The 14,741-nt window shown below is 38.6% G+C and overlaps 1 protein-coding gene across 1 annotated transcript in view; it reads left to right on the top strand.

Annotated features, from left to right (window-relative positions):
- The window catches only part of RP1 (RP1 axonemal microtubule associated), a 167,466-nt gene that overhangs the window by 40,107 nt on the left and 112,618 nt on the right, over positions 1–14,741 (top strand). Inside the window, exons 16-20 of the mRNA XM_065753301.1 lie at positions 173–304; positions 8,650–8,852; positions 10,266–10,355; positions 12,577–12,709; positions 12,929–13,080. Coding sequence (XP_065609373.1) covers positions 173–304; positions 8,650–8,852; positions 10,266–10,355; positions 12,577–12,709; positions 12,929–13,080 — 710 coding nt within the window. The remainder of the gene's footprint in view (positions 1–172; positions 305–8,649; positions 8,853–10,265; positions 10,356–12,576; positions 12,710–12,928; positions 13,081–14,741) is intronic.

Raw genomic sequence — 14,741 nt, 5'->3', positions numbered from 1 at the left:
TGGTATGCGTTTTATTGAATTATCAGTAGGCCTAATATTGGTGCTTGTCATGTATGGGATGTGTAGAAAGCTTCTGAGGATAACAAACAAATGAAACCAAAGGAATAATAATAAAAAAAAAAAAAACAGCAGAAGAGTAGATGTAACAGAAGGTTACATTTGATTGTTTCAGTTGGCTGTGAAAAGCCCTCGGGAACTCCTACAGAAGTCAACCAAGAGAAGAAAGACTTGAAAGGATTTGAACACCCACCAGCAAAAGCCCAGCAGCAAACACCTGCAAGACCTTTGGTTTTTCCACCTGCAGGTAAGAGAGATTGTCAACACTCTGGTGCAACACTGGAACGTGTCTGTTTCCTGTGCATATTTGATATTACTTATCTCAAGGACAATGAATAGCTTTTTTAGACTTTTGGTCTATGTGTACCTACAACATAAAACACATTACTTTTTATTTTAAAAAGGCATTGAAAAGTTGTTTGTTGATTAGACAATGATCATGATGTAGCTAATGAATAATTTCACGTTAGTATTTTTTGAGTATGTAATAATCTTTGTCAAGGACTGCTTCTGTGGAAATTAAGAGGCTGGTACCACAAAGAGCCCAATCCAAAGATTATGGAAAGTCATGGAATATTTCTCTCATTTTCTGCTTTATAGGGAAAGAGTAAGGTTCAATCTGTTAAGTGATAGTTTTGTTTCTCTGTGTCTAGGCAAGTAAGAATAGTTAGGTACATTTCAAATTTGAACATTTACTGACAAGTTTGTCAAAGACAATCAGATGCTATTGGGATAATCATTCATAGGATAAAATATTGGGAAGGATTTTCAATTCAGTTAGAACAAAGCATTCTCCTTGATTTTGAAGTGTAGGTATGGATTATTAATTACTGTGTTTCTGGCAGTGTTTTCATTTGTAGCTTAGAATATTCACTTTCAGCTCCACATCTATCAGATCTTGTTACAATATTACTTCACGAAGTCTTCACAGAATGATGTGGGTTGTCAGCAGGTGGTGTTATATGCTGCCTTTAAAAGCCATGGCAACAGCACATAAACCATCTAACTTGTTTTCAAAGAAGTAGGATGTTTTTAGGACTAGATGTATAGGATTCCTTTTTAAAAGTGATATCTACTGTAAAATTGGTTAGGTAACATCTATTAGCATGTTGTTAAAGTATTTCTGACATTTATGTGTCTGGACTCTGCTTATGGAGAACAGAAATATCAGTTACTCTGCCTGTCAAAGAAATACTAGTATTGAGTAAGATGACAGAATTGTAGGGGTTGGAAAGGACCTCAAGAGATTATCTAGTCCAACCCCCCCTGCCAAAGCAGAATAATAAAGTAGAATAATAATAAAAAGTATCAGTGAACAATTGCTTGTTTTATGCCCAAAAAATCTTATTTACCCCTGGACCAGGTTGCGCAGGTATACGCCCAGGCAGGCCTTGAACATCTCCAGAGAAGACTCTCCCACTTCTCTGTGCAGCTTCTGTTAGTGCTCCATCCACATGCACTGTGAAGAAGTTCCCACACACATTTGTGCAGAACTTCTATGCTTCAGTTGGTGGCTGTTTCCACAGTGGCCACACGCTGCAGAGAAGAGTCCACCCTCATCCCTTTGCTTCCTGCTCCTCAGATGTTTATAGATGTAGATCAGATCCCCTCTGAGACTTTCTTTAAGACTGAAGAGACCCAGGTCTCTCTTCCTTTCCTCATAAGTGAGGTGTTCCACACCCTTTATCATCTTTGTAGCCCTCTGGTGGACTCCTTTGAGGAGATCCGTGTCTTTTTTTGTACCAGGGAGCCTGGAATTGGACACAACATTCTAGGTGAAGCCTCATCAGGGCGGAGTAGAGGGGAAGGATCACATCCCTCGACCTGCTGGCTATGCTTTTTTTAATGCACCCAAGGGTCCCATTGGCCTTCTTGGTCACCAGGGCACACAGCTGGCTCATGGTCAGCCTGTCTTCCACTAGGAAGATATTTTCACTTAAAATACTTTAAAAGTTAATTGATCTTTTATATTTAGGACATAAACATCAAAGTTTTACTTTTAATAGATCTATATTAAATAACCATTTGCTTTTTATTTTAACAGATTTAATATTTGAGAGGATATTTGTAATTAGTATACAACATACAGTAGACTTAATATTTGTATTCAGAACAGATTAACCATCTACTAGCCAATATTTATTTCTTGGTTGTTACTTTTAAAAAATAGTAATTGGTTTGTCATTAATTAATCTTAGAGGACAATCATATGCACAGTCATATTATGGTTTGGGTTGGAAGTGCCATTCAAGCCCAACCTATTCCAACCCCATGATGTGGGCTGGGCTGCCCCCCACCAGATCAGGCTGCTCAGAGCTCCAATCACGGATGGAGCACCCACATATTTTTTGGGAAGCCTGTGACACTGACTCACTGCCCTCTGAGTGACTAATGAAGTAATTAAGCTGAAAACTGTGCTATAGCAGTAGATATTTCTGTTGTAATGTGAGTTCTTTGTTCCTTGGGACATTTCCTCTGTAGAAGATGATGGCAGGTTTCAACAATTCTTAATAGCTCACAGAATGGAGAGTTATAGTGACTGCAGGAGATGCATGCATGTGAGACCATGTTATATACTCAAAGTCAAATGTGTTGCATGAATGAGAAGGAATATAAGGGGGAGAAAGGGAAAGGGTACAGAGATGGGCCCAAAAGCAAAACAATGTCAATGATCTGAGGAAAACTAATTTACTAAATAAGGTATTGGAGTGTAAAGTAACACAGTATAATGCAATATAATTGAAATTGAAGCAAATAAATCAAGTTAAGTGAGAGTGTCCAAAACCATAGGCTTTATGCTAAAGCTGAAGGTGAGATGGCAAGGGCACCTCCAGTGCTGTGATCATCTACAAAAAGAGGTAAGTCTTGGGGCTTATGTGCAGTTTTCTCGTCTTCTGAGTGGAGAATGGATACAAAGTCCTCTGGGGTGTGTAGTTCTTCCCTTCTGAGAGCCAAGTACCTGGAATTTCTGCTGTCCATGGAACTGGAACATTAACCTTTTAACTCAGAGTGCCTTGTATAATGTAATGATGTGGAATACAGACACTAAAAGGTCATAAAACAATGACAACAAGAATATCTCAAACCAAAGGTTTTTAAATCTTCTGTTATCAGAAGCAAAATAAAACAAAAGTTGACAGACCTACTGAGAACACGTATTTGTGTCAGCTTCAAAAGGATCTACATCGGGTGACATAAAAGGATCTTACGGGTTTTACCTTGAGTTGGTACTGAGGTGTTCCCCTTAGCTTGTTCCTCATGTTTCTGAAATCATGTTGAAATTTAAATAGAAAAAAATGTGCATCTACAAGTCAAAATAAGGAGAGTGATACCATTGTGCCTACCTCTTCGTAGCTAATCTGTGAGATTTGTGGTTCAGTATTAGCAAATCACATCTCCAAGAAACAATTTCTATACACTGCACATTCCTTTCCCATAGGTCTGGTGTATTATTAGTTACTATCAGGTTTTAACATTTTATTTATAAAGCAAATAGGATCAAGTTTTATTTATATCTTATTTCCTTTAGGTTTACATTGGAAATGATGATACACAGGAGTGCAGTAAAAAACATGTCTATTGTACAAGCTTCTGTTGTAGGCATTTATCCAATGGTTCATTCCAAAAGTGTCACTCAATCATATGGTGTTTTGGGACCAAATCACTCTCATTTTGCTTCAGATTTAGGATAAGTAAATAAGAAGGGATAGATGAGTGGTCGGTGAAGTGGGCTGAGAACTGGCAGAGTGCAGAGGGTTGTCATTGGCAGTGCAGAGTCTGGTTGGAGTCCTGTAACCAGTGGTGTCCCCCAGGGGTCTGTGCTGGGTCCAGTCTTGTTCAACATCTTCATCAATGACCTTGATGAGGGGATAGTGGCCACCCTCAGCAAGTTTACTGATGATACAAAGTTGGGAGGATTGACTGACATGCCTGAGGGCTGTGCTGACATTCAGGACAGGCTGGAGAGTGGGGCAGTCAGAAACCGGATGAGGTTTAACAAAAGCAAGTGTGGAGTCCTGCACTTACAGAGGAATAACCACATGCACCAGTACAGGCTGGGGGATGACCTGCTGGAGAGGAGCTCTGCAGAGAGGGACCTGGGTGTCCTGGTGGGTGACAGGTTGACCATGAACCAGCAGTGTGCTCTCATGGCCAAGAGGGCCAGTGGCATTCTGGGATGCATTAAAAAGAGCGTGGCCAGCAGGTCAAGGGAGGTGATCCTCCCCCTCTACTCGGCCCTGGTGAGCTCCCATCTGGAGTTCTGTGTCCAGTTCTGGGTTCCTTGGTATAACAAACACAGAGATCTCTTGGAAAGAGTCCAGCGCAGGGCCACAGAGATGGTGAAGAACCTTGAGGGTCTCCCCTATGAAGAAAGGCTAAGTGAACTGGGTCTGTTCAGCCTTGAGAAAAGAAGACTGAGACGGGACCTGATCCAGGTATATAAATATCTGAGGTGTGGGGGACAAAGTGTTGAGGCCAGGCTCTTTTCAGCAATGTGTGGAGACAGGACAAGGGGGAACGGACAGAAACTGCAGCACAGGAGGTTCCGCATGAATGTGCACAAGAACTTTACGGTGAGGGTGACAGATCACTGGCACAGCTGCACAGGGGGATTGTGGGGTCTTCTTTTCTGGAGATATTCAAGACCCACCTGGACGCCTACCTGTGCGACCTGGTGTAGGGAACCTGCTTTGGCAGGGGGGTTGGACTCGATGATCTCTTAAGGTCCCTTCCAAACCCTACAATTCTATGATTCTAAGAAGAGTAACTTGTATGAACTTGTGTGAGGGGTTTTGGTGTCCCTGTAATTTTCATGCAGGACTATCAGAATGAATTTTTCTTGCAATTGGTTTAAATCATGGTGCCATAAAGTGTATAAAATCCTATGACTAATCCATAGTAACCATCAAATTCTCTTTCCAGATTGATTTTCTGCAGGCTAAAAATATTTCAACCTGACTGATTTCCATTTGTAAATTGGTAATTTACTAGTCTTGCTAGTAAAATATGAGGCAAAAAGCATTCAAAGTCAGTTAATCGTTTGTGCAATATTTTTTTTTTCCGGAGGCAGTAGTTTGAGCTTGCAGGTGTTTTGGGTAGCAAAAACCCAAGAAAGGAGTTCTTGTACGAAGGATAAAGAGCAGGATGGGATTCCTTGTGCTTCTTAAAACCTGTGTGTTCCATGAATCTTATAGGTTCATAGGTACATTAGGTTGGAAAGGACCTACAAGATCACCTAGTCCAACCATCCTCCCATCACCATCCCTACCCACTGAACTACTAAATCAAATCCCTTAGCACGTCATCTAAACACTTCTTGAACAGCGCTAGGGATGGTGCCTCAACCACCTCCCTAGGCAGGCCATTCCAGTGCCTGACCACTCTTTCAGAAAAAAAATGCTTCCTCAGGTCTAATCTAAATCTTCCCCAGCGCAACTTGTGGCCATTTCCTCTCGTCCTGTCATTATTTATCAGGGAGAAGAGGCCCACCCCCTCCTCACCACAACCCCCCTTCAGGAAGTGGTAGAGTGCAATAAGGTCTCCTCTGAGCCTCCTCTTCTCCAGACTAAACAATCCCAGCTCCCTCAGCCCCTCCTCATAAGACTTGTGCTCCAGACCCCTCACCAGTTTTGTTGCCCTTCTCTGAACACGCTCCAGGGCCTCAATGTCCTTCTTGTAGTGAGGGGCCCAAAACTGAACACAGTACTCGAGGTGCGTGAGAGCTGAGTACAGGGGGATGATCACCTCCCTGCTCCTGCTGGCTACACTATTTCTAATACAGGCCAGGATGCTGTTGGCCTTCTTGGCCACTTGGGCACACTGCTGGCTCATGTTGAGCCGAGCATCAGCCAACACCCCCAGGTCCTTTTCCTCTCTACATTCTTCAAGCCATTCTGCCCCAAGCCTATAGCATTGCATGGGGTTATCAGGGCCAAAGTGCAGGACCTGGCACTTGGTCTTATTGAACCTCATCCCATTGAGCTCAGCCCAGCTGTTCAGCCTATCCAGATCCATCTGTAGGGCCTCCCTACCCTCAGGCAGATTGATACATCCTCCCAACTTGGTGTCATCTGCAGACTTACTGAGGGTACGCTCAATCCCCTCATCTAGGTCATCAATAAAGATATTAAACAAGATGGGCCCCAGAACTGACCCTTGGGGGACACCACTTGTAACAGGACGCCAGCTGGACTTAACTCCATTAACCACTACCGTCTGGGCACGGCCCTCCAGCCAGTTCTCCACCCAGAGAAGAATGAACCTGTCCACACCACGGGCTGCCAGTTTCCTTAGGAGAATACTGTGGGAGACCGTGTCAAAGGCCTTGCTGAAGTCCAGGTAGACTACATCAACAGCCTTTCCCTCATCTACCTGTCTGGTCACCCAGTCATAGAAGGAGATGAGGTTGGACAAGCACAACCTACCCTTTGTGAACCTGTGCTGGCTGGGTCTGATCCCCTGGTTGCCATGCACGTGCCATGTGATCTCCCTCAAGATCATCTGTTCCATAACTTTCCGTGATACCGAGGTCAGGCTGACAGGCCTGTAGTTCCCTGGGTCTTCCTTACAGCCTTTCTTGTAGATGGGAGTCACGAATCTTTTCATGCGTATGCTTGAGAATGCTTGTGGGTTGCAGCGTCACACAAACAAATAGGATGTGGTGTCAGATGGCTTAAGGAAGTCTGTTTTGTTACAAGTGAGGAACTAAGTAGTAGTTTTAAATACGAAAAGCATTGTTACTCTAAGAATGTGAAGAAGTCATATCGTCAGAAAAATTTATTATACCAAAGCAATTATTTTGCTGTAGATACTGAAAGTCACGTGCAATGAAGAATTGATTGGTCACAAAAGTTTTGTAAGAAGCAAGTCCAGGATATTCATGCTGATTTTTTTTTACATTGTATTCACATTTTTGTTTCATTGGTCATGGGGTATGGCTCAGAGAGTTTTACAGATTTCTGACATAGGTATTGCTTTACTTTCTTTAGTATTTATAATGAGTTCAGCTAGGGTGGGATTAATTTTCTACACAGCAGCCAGTTTGGTGCTGTTTTTCAGATTGATGTCATCAGTTTTGATAACACAATGATGTTTCGTATGTTTTGAGTAGTGCTTGTACAGCATTAAGGTCTGCTCTGTTTCTCACTTTGCCTCATAAGTGGCAATATTTTATGAATTCAGCAATATTTTAAGTGGTTTTTATGCATCTAGAGATTGAGGCTGCTAAAAGCTTGATCCATAGAATGTAACTTAATGGATAAGAGATGATCTGTGAGATACAAAAGGCTGAAAGAGCTGAGGAAGTCTCCAGGGAGACCTGAGAGTGGCTTTTCAGTATCTATGGGAGAAGGGGCTATAAGAATGAAGGGGGACAGACTTTTTAGTAGGGTCTGTTCTGAGAAAAGAAATAGTTCCAAACTAAAATAGGGGAGATTTAGACTGGCTATTAGAAGATGGAAGCACTTTACAGTAAGGGTAGTGAGTCACTGGAACAAGTTGCCCAGGGAGGTGGTATACACCCCATCTCTGGAGATGTTCCAGGTCAGGCTGGACTAGGCTCTATGCACCTGATGTAGATGTCCCAGTTAACAGAAGGGGAGGTAGACTAGGTGATCTTTAAGGATTGCTTCCAATTCCAAAAATTCTAGGGTTCATTTCAAAGAAAATTAGTTTGCAGTGCAGATAATGTTCATCTTCTTTAACATATTTAAAAAGTCTACTTGCAGCTTTTTGTGAAGGATGCACGAAGAATCATCTCTTGCAGGACACAGTATATTGGCACTGTGTTCCTTTGTCCTTTCAAACTGATGGATTAAATCTGCCTTTTGTGTTTGAATATATTGTGAATTTGGGGGAGCTGGGACCTTTCCGTTCTGCAGGGGATTCACGGAGAGGGGTGTGTGGGGATGAATGTACGGTTGTGCCATTACTGAAAAGTAGTGCTTTGTACATCTTATATTTGCAAACTCCATTTCTTTTCTCACAAAGTAGTATTGCACTGCCGTTGTCTTATTCATGCAGAACCAACCCTTAGCCTAAACACTGGCACTATATATTTATGTAGATTGCAGAAGGATATGTTGTGTATGTATTTTTGAGTTTAATTAATATTTACCTTGAAGAGAGTTGAGTTCTCTGAATCTTTTTTTTCACTTGAAGTTAAATTTGCTTCTACTTTTGAACGTGTGATTCTGCTAATCATGTACCAACACGAGGCATTAAAGAAGTATTTATATGTAATTGTGTTCATTTCTAAATGCCAGAGTTGTCAATTTAATGGCCACAATTCTGATTCATACCATTACTCCTTTTAAATAGAAAATATATAAAGAACAGTATGAGAGAGATTTATTCTTTTCTAGTTGAATCTTGTAGCTAATCCAAGCAAGACATTTTATTCTCATTTACCACTGAAAAAATACAATCTCCTCTTTGTAATGATCTCCTTATCACAGTATCACAGAATTGTAGGGTTTGGAAGGTACCTCTAGAGATCATTGAGAGTTATTGAGGTTATGCACTGAAGTTACTACAGTGACTGGCAGTTTCATGTTGATTTTCATCTCCCACTTAATGCTTTGTCTTTCACAGAGGAAATGAGAAATCTCCAAGGTGGTGAGTGCCCCCTTCCTTCATCTGATGAATGGAAAGTGTCAGTGCTGACAGGAAGTGCAGGATCTCAAGCTAATGTCACTCTCTGGATATATGGAGATGGAGGAGCAGCTGGACCAATAACTCTTGGCAAGGAGAACAGAAAGCAGTTTTTCCTTCCTAGGGAAGAAGATGAATTTCAGGTAGCTAATGAAGGCTAAGAACATTATATTCTGAAGATCGTCCTGTAAGGAAATGAAAATATGTTTTACGTGTAAACAGAAAGGAAAAATAAGTCTCTCCAATCTCTACATATTCCACATTAAATCATTTTAGTGCACATAGTTAGCAGTGGAGGAGCCACTCTTTCTTTCAACTTCCTTTTGCAGACTTTTATTTCTCTAAGACCATTGATTTGAAGCTAGCTTTAGAAATTGTCCACTCCTAAACATATCATGTATAAGGCAAGGCTTATATGTAATTAAGGTATCTTTAGTAATGAAACGCTCTTGTGCTTCATCTTCACAGCATACTTTGAAGTGATTATAGTATAACTGATTCAGTTGAAGTTGTTAACTGAGGCATTTTTCAGCCACCGTATTATGAATACCTGGATTATCAGAAGTTTCACTGTTAAGAGACCAATAACTGACATGCTATCATGTCATTAAAATACAAAGAATTTGTTTATATTATTGTAGAAGAAACCACCTTCAGTGTGATAAGAAAATTTATTTCTAGATGGGCTGAAAGGAAATTGTTTAAGGAGCTAATATTTCTGCTTTGCTTAAATCTTTGTTTGAGATGCATGTGACACATTGCTGTCTTCAGATAACTGAAGCAGAAGTTATACATCTCACATTTTTGTAAGTTTTTTCTGTACTCATCAATTCTAGTGATCTTCATGAATGCAACATAGACAGGAAGATAACAAACTGCAATGCTCAGTTTTTTAAGCATGTTGGCTATATATTCTGATTCTTTTAAAAGTACATCTTCTGTTTACCATTTGCATCTTTGACCTTGGAATGTTTTCACTGCTATTTTCTATGTGTATTAAACTTTATTTTTAAAATAATAAATTCGATCTTTTCTCTGTCCAGCAGTTCACCTAGCAAAACAGCTACTGAAAGCTTGTCATAGTTGGGCAGTTTGGTTTTACTTTTCTTTAACCTCTCACTTTATCAGCAGTATGTGCAACTATGAAAAATTCAAAAATTATCTTGAGAATATAAGCCATTTGTATGTGGCCTTTCCTATCTTACTTGTATGAGTTGTCTTGTCCATTTGTTTGATATTGTACTTGAAATAATCATACAGCCATTAATCAGGAAGGCTAAAGAGGGATTCACTAGAAAAAGCAAAACATGAGAGCAGTATATATTTAGTGGACAGCAATGATTTCAGGTATAAAATACATAGGCCTATGCTTTGCCACAAGGCTGCATATTTTTGTGTGTGAGAGACTGAAATATCTTTTGGTCATTGTGCACAGTGTAACATAGGACATACTTTGCTTCCTTAATTAGTATGCAGCCTCTACTACACAAAATTAAAGTTTGTTACATACATATTTGTCTGTAATTATATGTTGTGTTGCTTTGGTTTTCTTTCAGGTTAAAGTAAAAGGCGTTGGGAATATCTACAAGATAAGAATTGAACTTGATGAATTACTGAATAAGCAGTCAGAGTGGAACTTACGAAGGGTGAGATTTTTATGATAAATTCCTTTCTGCTTCCATAATTTTTATATGGACTAAAAGTTCATCTTTTCATGAAGCTACATATGAATAATGCTATTTGTGATACATTTTTATTGCTTTCTCTTAAGTTGTTTGAGAGATGACAGAAGCACTGACACAGTCAGACTCCTGAGCTGAACTTCTGAAAGTGTTTTGCAGTTATTATTTTAGTATATTCTAATTTCAGTATATAGATGGGTTATGCAAAGTTTTACTTGCTACAAGTTCAACTGTCCTCTTAGATCACACAGAACTGTAGGGGCTAGAAAGGACATCTAGAAATCTAATCCATCCTTCCTGCCAAAGCAGCTCCCTAGACCAGGTTGCGCAGGTAGCCGTCCATGTGGGCCTTGAATGTCTCCAAAGGAGACTCCACAACCTCTCCGGGGAATGTGTTCCAGTGCTCTGTCACCCTCACTGTGGAGAAGTTCACACACACATTTGTGCAGAACTTACTAATGATATTTGCATCTGTAGTTATTTCACAGCCATAAATTCCAGCTATGAAAAATTGACAGTGATGGAGCAACCATTATTTCATGACAAGTGTATGCAAAGGATGATCAAAGTTTGTTCAGGTGTAGGCTCATTATGATTGGTGGAAATGTAATTCACAATAATTTTCAAGAAACAACTTTTTATAGTTCAGAGTTATTTCTTCCTTTTTGCTTCTATTCCAGCTCTGCTGTTCTCATGATAGGCAAATCTGTCAGATTAAATTAATGCTAATTCTTGAGAACACTGACCTCTGAGCAGGATGTCTCTCATATTTAAAGATATTTGTCTCCTGTTTCTTTTTTTGAATCTGTAAAAGACAATCTTATTCTTTCAGTTTTCATTAATCTTAAAAAACAAACAAAAAAACTGATTTAGAAAGCCAGTATTGCTGAGTAATAAGAGACTTTGGCATTCATGCAAAGACCTTAACTGTAACCATACCAAAACAACGTAAGCGTAAATACTTCAGTTACTGAATGACTGAAGGAATCTTAATTTCTGTCCTGGTGGTTAAAAAATTTTTTCTTTAACAACTTGGATTAAATTTCATAGGGCAACCCTGGGATTATTATTTTTTTTTAATACAAGATGAAATAAATTATGTTAAAAGCTGTTTGCTATTGTTACAAATCAGCAGGGGGAGCTCTGCCAATAAACATTAGAGATTAAGAATCTGTTGCAAAAGTATTTCTTGTTAGAATAAATACATGCTTTGGATTAAAGTAAGTGTTTCTTCTGCTGAATATTTTATTGGAAAAATGAAAGATATATATTAACCTGATTTCTGAGGTCATGAAATATGAACATGAATACTATCTTCATAACTGTTCACTGAGCTTAAGATATATCCACATTAATAAGAGAACTGCTGAAAAAAAATTCTGCTATTAGATTTCCTTTTGCTAGTGAAGGCCTATGGAAAACTGCAGTAAGCACTACTGATACCAACAAAAACTGCTCCCATAAAAGAAAAGAAAGATTGCTTTTGTAATAGGAAATAAGACATCTGTTATGATGCACTGTGCATAGTAACTAGAGAATTTAAATTCTTCCTAGGAATAGAGAGGGTTCTGACAGACAAGTTTTTTGTTTTTTGTTTTAATTCTACTGTAAATACCAAATACAATGTGAACTGATTTACTGTTTCAAAATATCCTCTCTTTACCAAGGTGCAGAATGATATACGTGATGACTTTCATTTCCATTTTAATATGAAAGTGTTATTAACCTTTATACATCTTCTTGAAATGCGTTCTCCCTTAACCTCACTATCAGAAGTACTCTACACAGTGTTACATGTAGAGGGGGCCCACTGACAGAAATGACAATTACTGATGTTTCTTGTGGTGGAAGTTTTTTATTTACAATTTTAAAGTTTTATTTACAGATTTGTTTGCTCAAATAATAAGTTGACTTTAAAACACAAGGCATTTACAAAGAATATGATCTGGCAGTTTAATTTGAGGTATGATGAATGTGAATACAGATCCTCTTTAGTGATGAGTAAAGTAGCAAAGTGGAAGCTGAAAAACATGTTTTCATACTGCAATTTTGTATGTCATATTTACTGATCATGTTATTTTTTTTGGGGGGGAGAAGAAAATTTATAGAAAAATACATTTTGCAATGGAGAATCAAAACACTGGAAAGAGTGAACTGAGTCATAATTAAACTGTTTCTTCCCTAGGTGACTCTGCAACACCTGATGAGCAAGGAAACTCTGAATTTTCCTGCAAATACATGGTTGTCAACAAATGATGATGATAGAGATTTTGTTCGTGAACTTCCATTAGTGGAAGCTGGAAAACCTGTCTATCCAAGTATGTGTGTACATCACAGTTACACAGTTATGTATGCATTGGTTGTTTGGTTTCCAGCATTACTATCATTCAAATTATATTCCATCTGCTATGTGTCCATAAATGTGGTCGTAGCAGCCTTGAAAATACTTAGATGGAGTTCTGGAGAATATATTCCAGGCGAGTAAAATGGATTGTGATTACATCTAATGTATTTTTTTCTTTTGGTTAATTTGAAAGTTATTTTATACCATGTTTACGTCTACACGGGTGACTTGGAGCAAGCTGACACAGATTCTGCAGTTTATCTATGTATCTACGGAGAAAGAGGAGACTCTGGTCTAAGACTTCTGCAGAAATCGGGTATCCCAATAAAATTTTTGAAAGGAAAGGTAAGTCTGAAACAATTATTTCAGCCATATACTTATAATTAAGTAACTGTTATTGGTCTTGAATGGTTCCTAATAAAAAGAAGAACATAGAGGTTTAGCAAAATAATACCTAATAACTAAGTAAAATCAAATTTTATCAATCCAGGAGTGATTAGAATTAATAAAAACACAGGTAAAGATGAAGAAAAATTAAATCAAGAATTCCAGCTGCCTGTGAACATAAAGCATTCTATCAAGGTATAGTGAGACACAGCTGGAAACAATTGAATGTACAGAAATCACTCCATGATTTCAAATCTTAGTAGATCTGGTGGCTATGTGTTTCTTTTCGTGAATATTAGTATAGCATTGAGATTAATTGAAGGCAGGTTAAGTCATTTCTTATTTCAGTTTTACTTACAGAGGAGTTCAGATAAAATACTTGTCATCCTGATTTTGTGTACCAGTGTATGTTTGAATGTCAGGAACTACTGAGTTTAATCTTAGCTCTGCCACTAGCCTTCTTTTAGCTTCCTAAGAAGGAAGACTGTTTCTTCACTTGAATGTCTAACTAATGGTATGAAGCTCTTAGTGGAACACTTAAAGAGCAAAGCAGTACATAAAATGCTAAGTACAGCAATAACTCATCAGGAAACTTCAGAGATATCTATACTATTTTAGAATGTGGGTCTTTTCTATACCATTACTAATGTGTTAAATACAAAGTTCTATCCATGCTGAAGTTCAGAATTGAAATTGAGTTGTCTGAGGATTACTCTAGCTGCCTCAGGTATTCTCCATGATATTGGACAAATAAAGTAAACCTTTTCTAAATGCCCACTTCCTGTATAAAACTGCTTTGCTGCACAACCATTAAAATTTTCAGAGCAGCTACAGCTGTAATAGAGGTTAAAGTGCATTCTGCTCTGTACATAGTAGGCTCTTTGACATGCTAAATACACTGATAAATTAACCCCTCTGTTTCTCAGTTGAGCACCCAAACTCATCTTTGACAGCTTTTGGCAATGTCTGGTTTAACTCTGTAGGTTAAAAAAAAATATTACACAGATGTGTTTTGTGGAAAAAAATGCCTGCCAACGTCCATAGAAAACACCTAGGTACTATAAGTAAGTCACTAGGGAAATCAGTTCTGCTTCAGTGGACTCTTTGGTGGTTCCTGTAAATAATGCATAGAGTTGTAAAGATAATGAAGATAAAAAAAGTACCAAAAAGCTGCAGCTCTACCTTTGTACAATTTGAGGCAGGAATCCTTCAGAAAGTATGGCTTGTGATCATATATTACAGATACACAAGGGAGAAATGAAGCTGCAGTGTCAGTGTTAATTCTGCCATCTGTGACTGAGAAATTTACAGATGTGAATTTTCTGATTTAGTTATTTCCTTTGCTCCCCTTTTATTGGGAAGTGTGATTTGGACAGTTGCGTTTTCAGAGACAAAGCCATATGCTTTTCATTATGACAAAAATTACTGACCAGAACCTTTCACCTGATCTGTTTTATGCTCTTATAATGACCTTTGTCAAATGTAAACACAAGTCTAAGTGATTAACTAGGTAGAAGTGGTATGTAAGATTTCAGATTCTTCTTACAAAATAGAACATAAATTGAGGAGATGAGACCAAAAAGAGCAAAGGATGAGAATGTCTGTATCTTAAATGAGTG

The sequence above is a fragment of the Cyrtonyx montezumae genome, unplaced genomic scaffold (genome assembly GCF_038088225.1).
Source record: "Cyrtonyx montezumae isolate F1298 unplaced genomic scaffold, pur_monq_1.0 scaffold_8, whole genome shotgun sequence".
Lineage (NCBI taxonomy): Eukaryota > Metazoa > Chordata > Aves > Galliformes > Odontophoridae > Cyrtonyx > Cyrtonyx montezumae.
The sequence above is the reverse complement of the archived record's forward strand: the minus strand, read 5'-3'. Positions and strand labels throughout refer to the sequence as shown.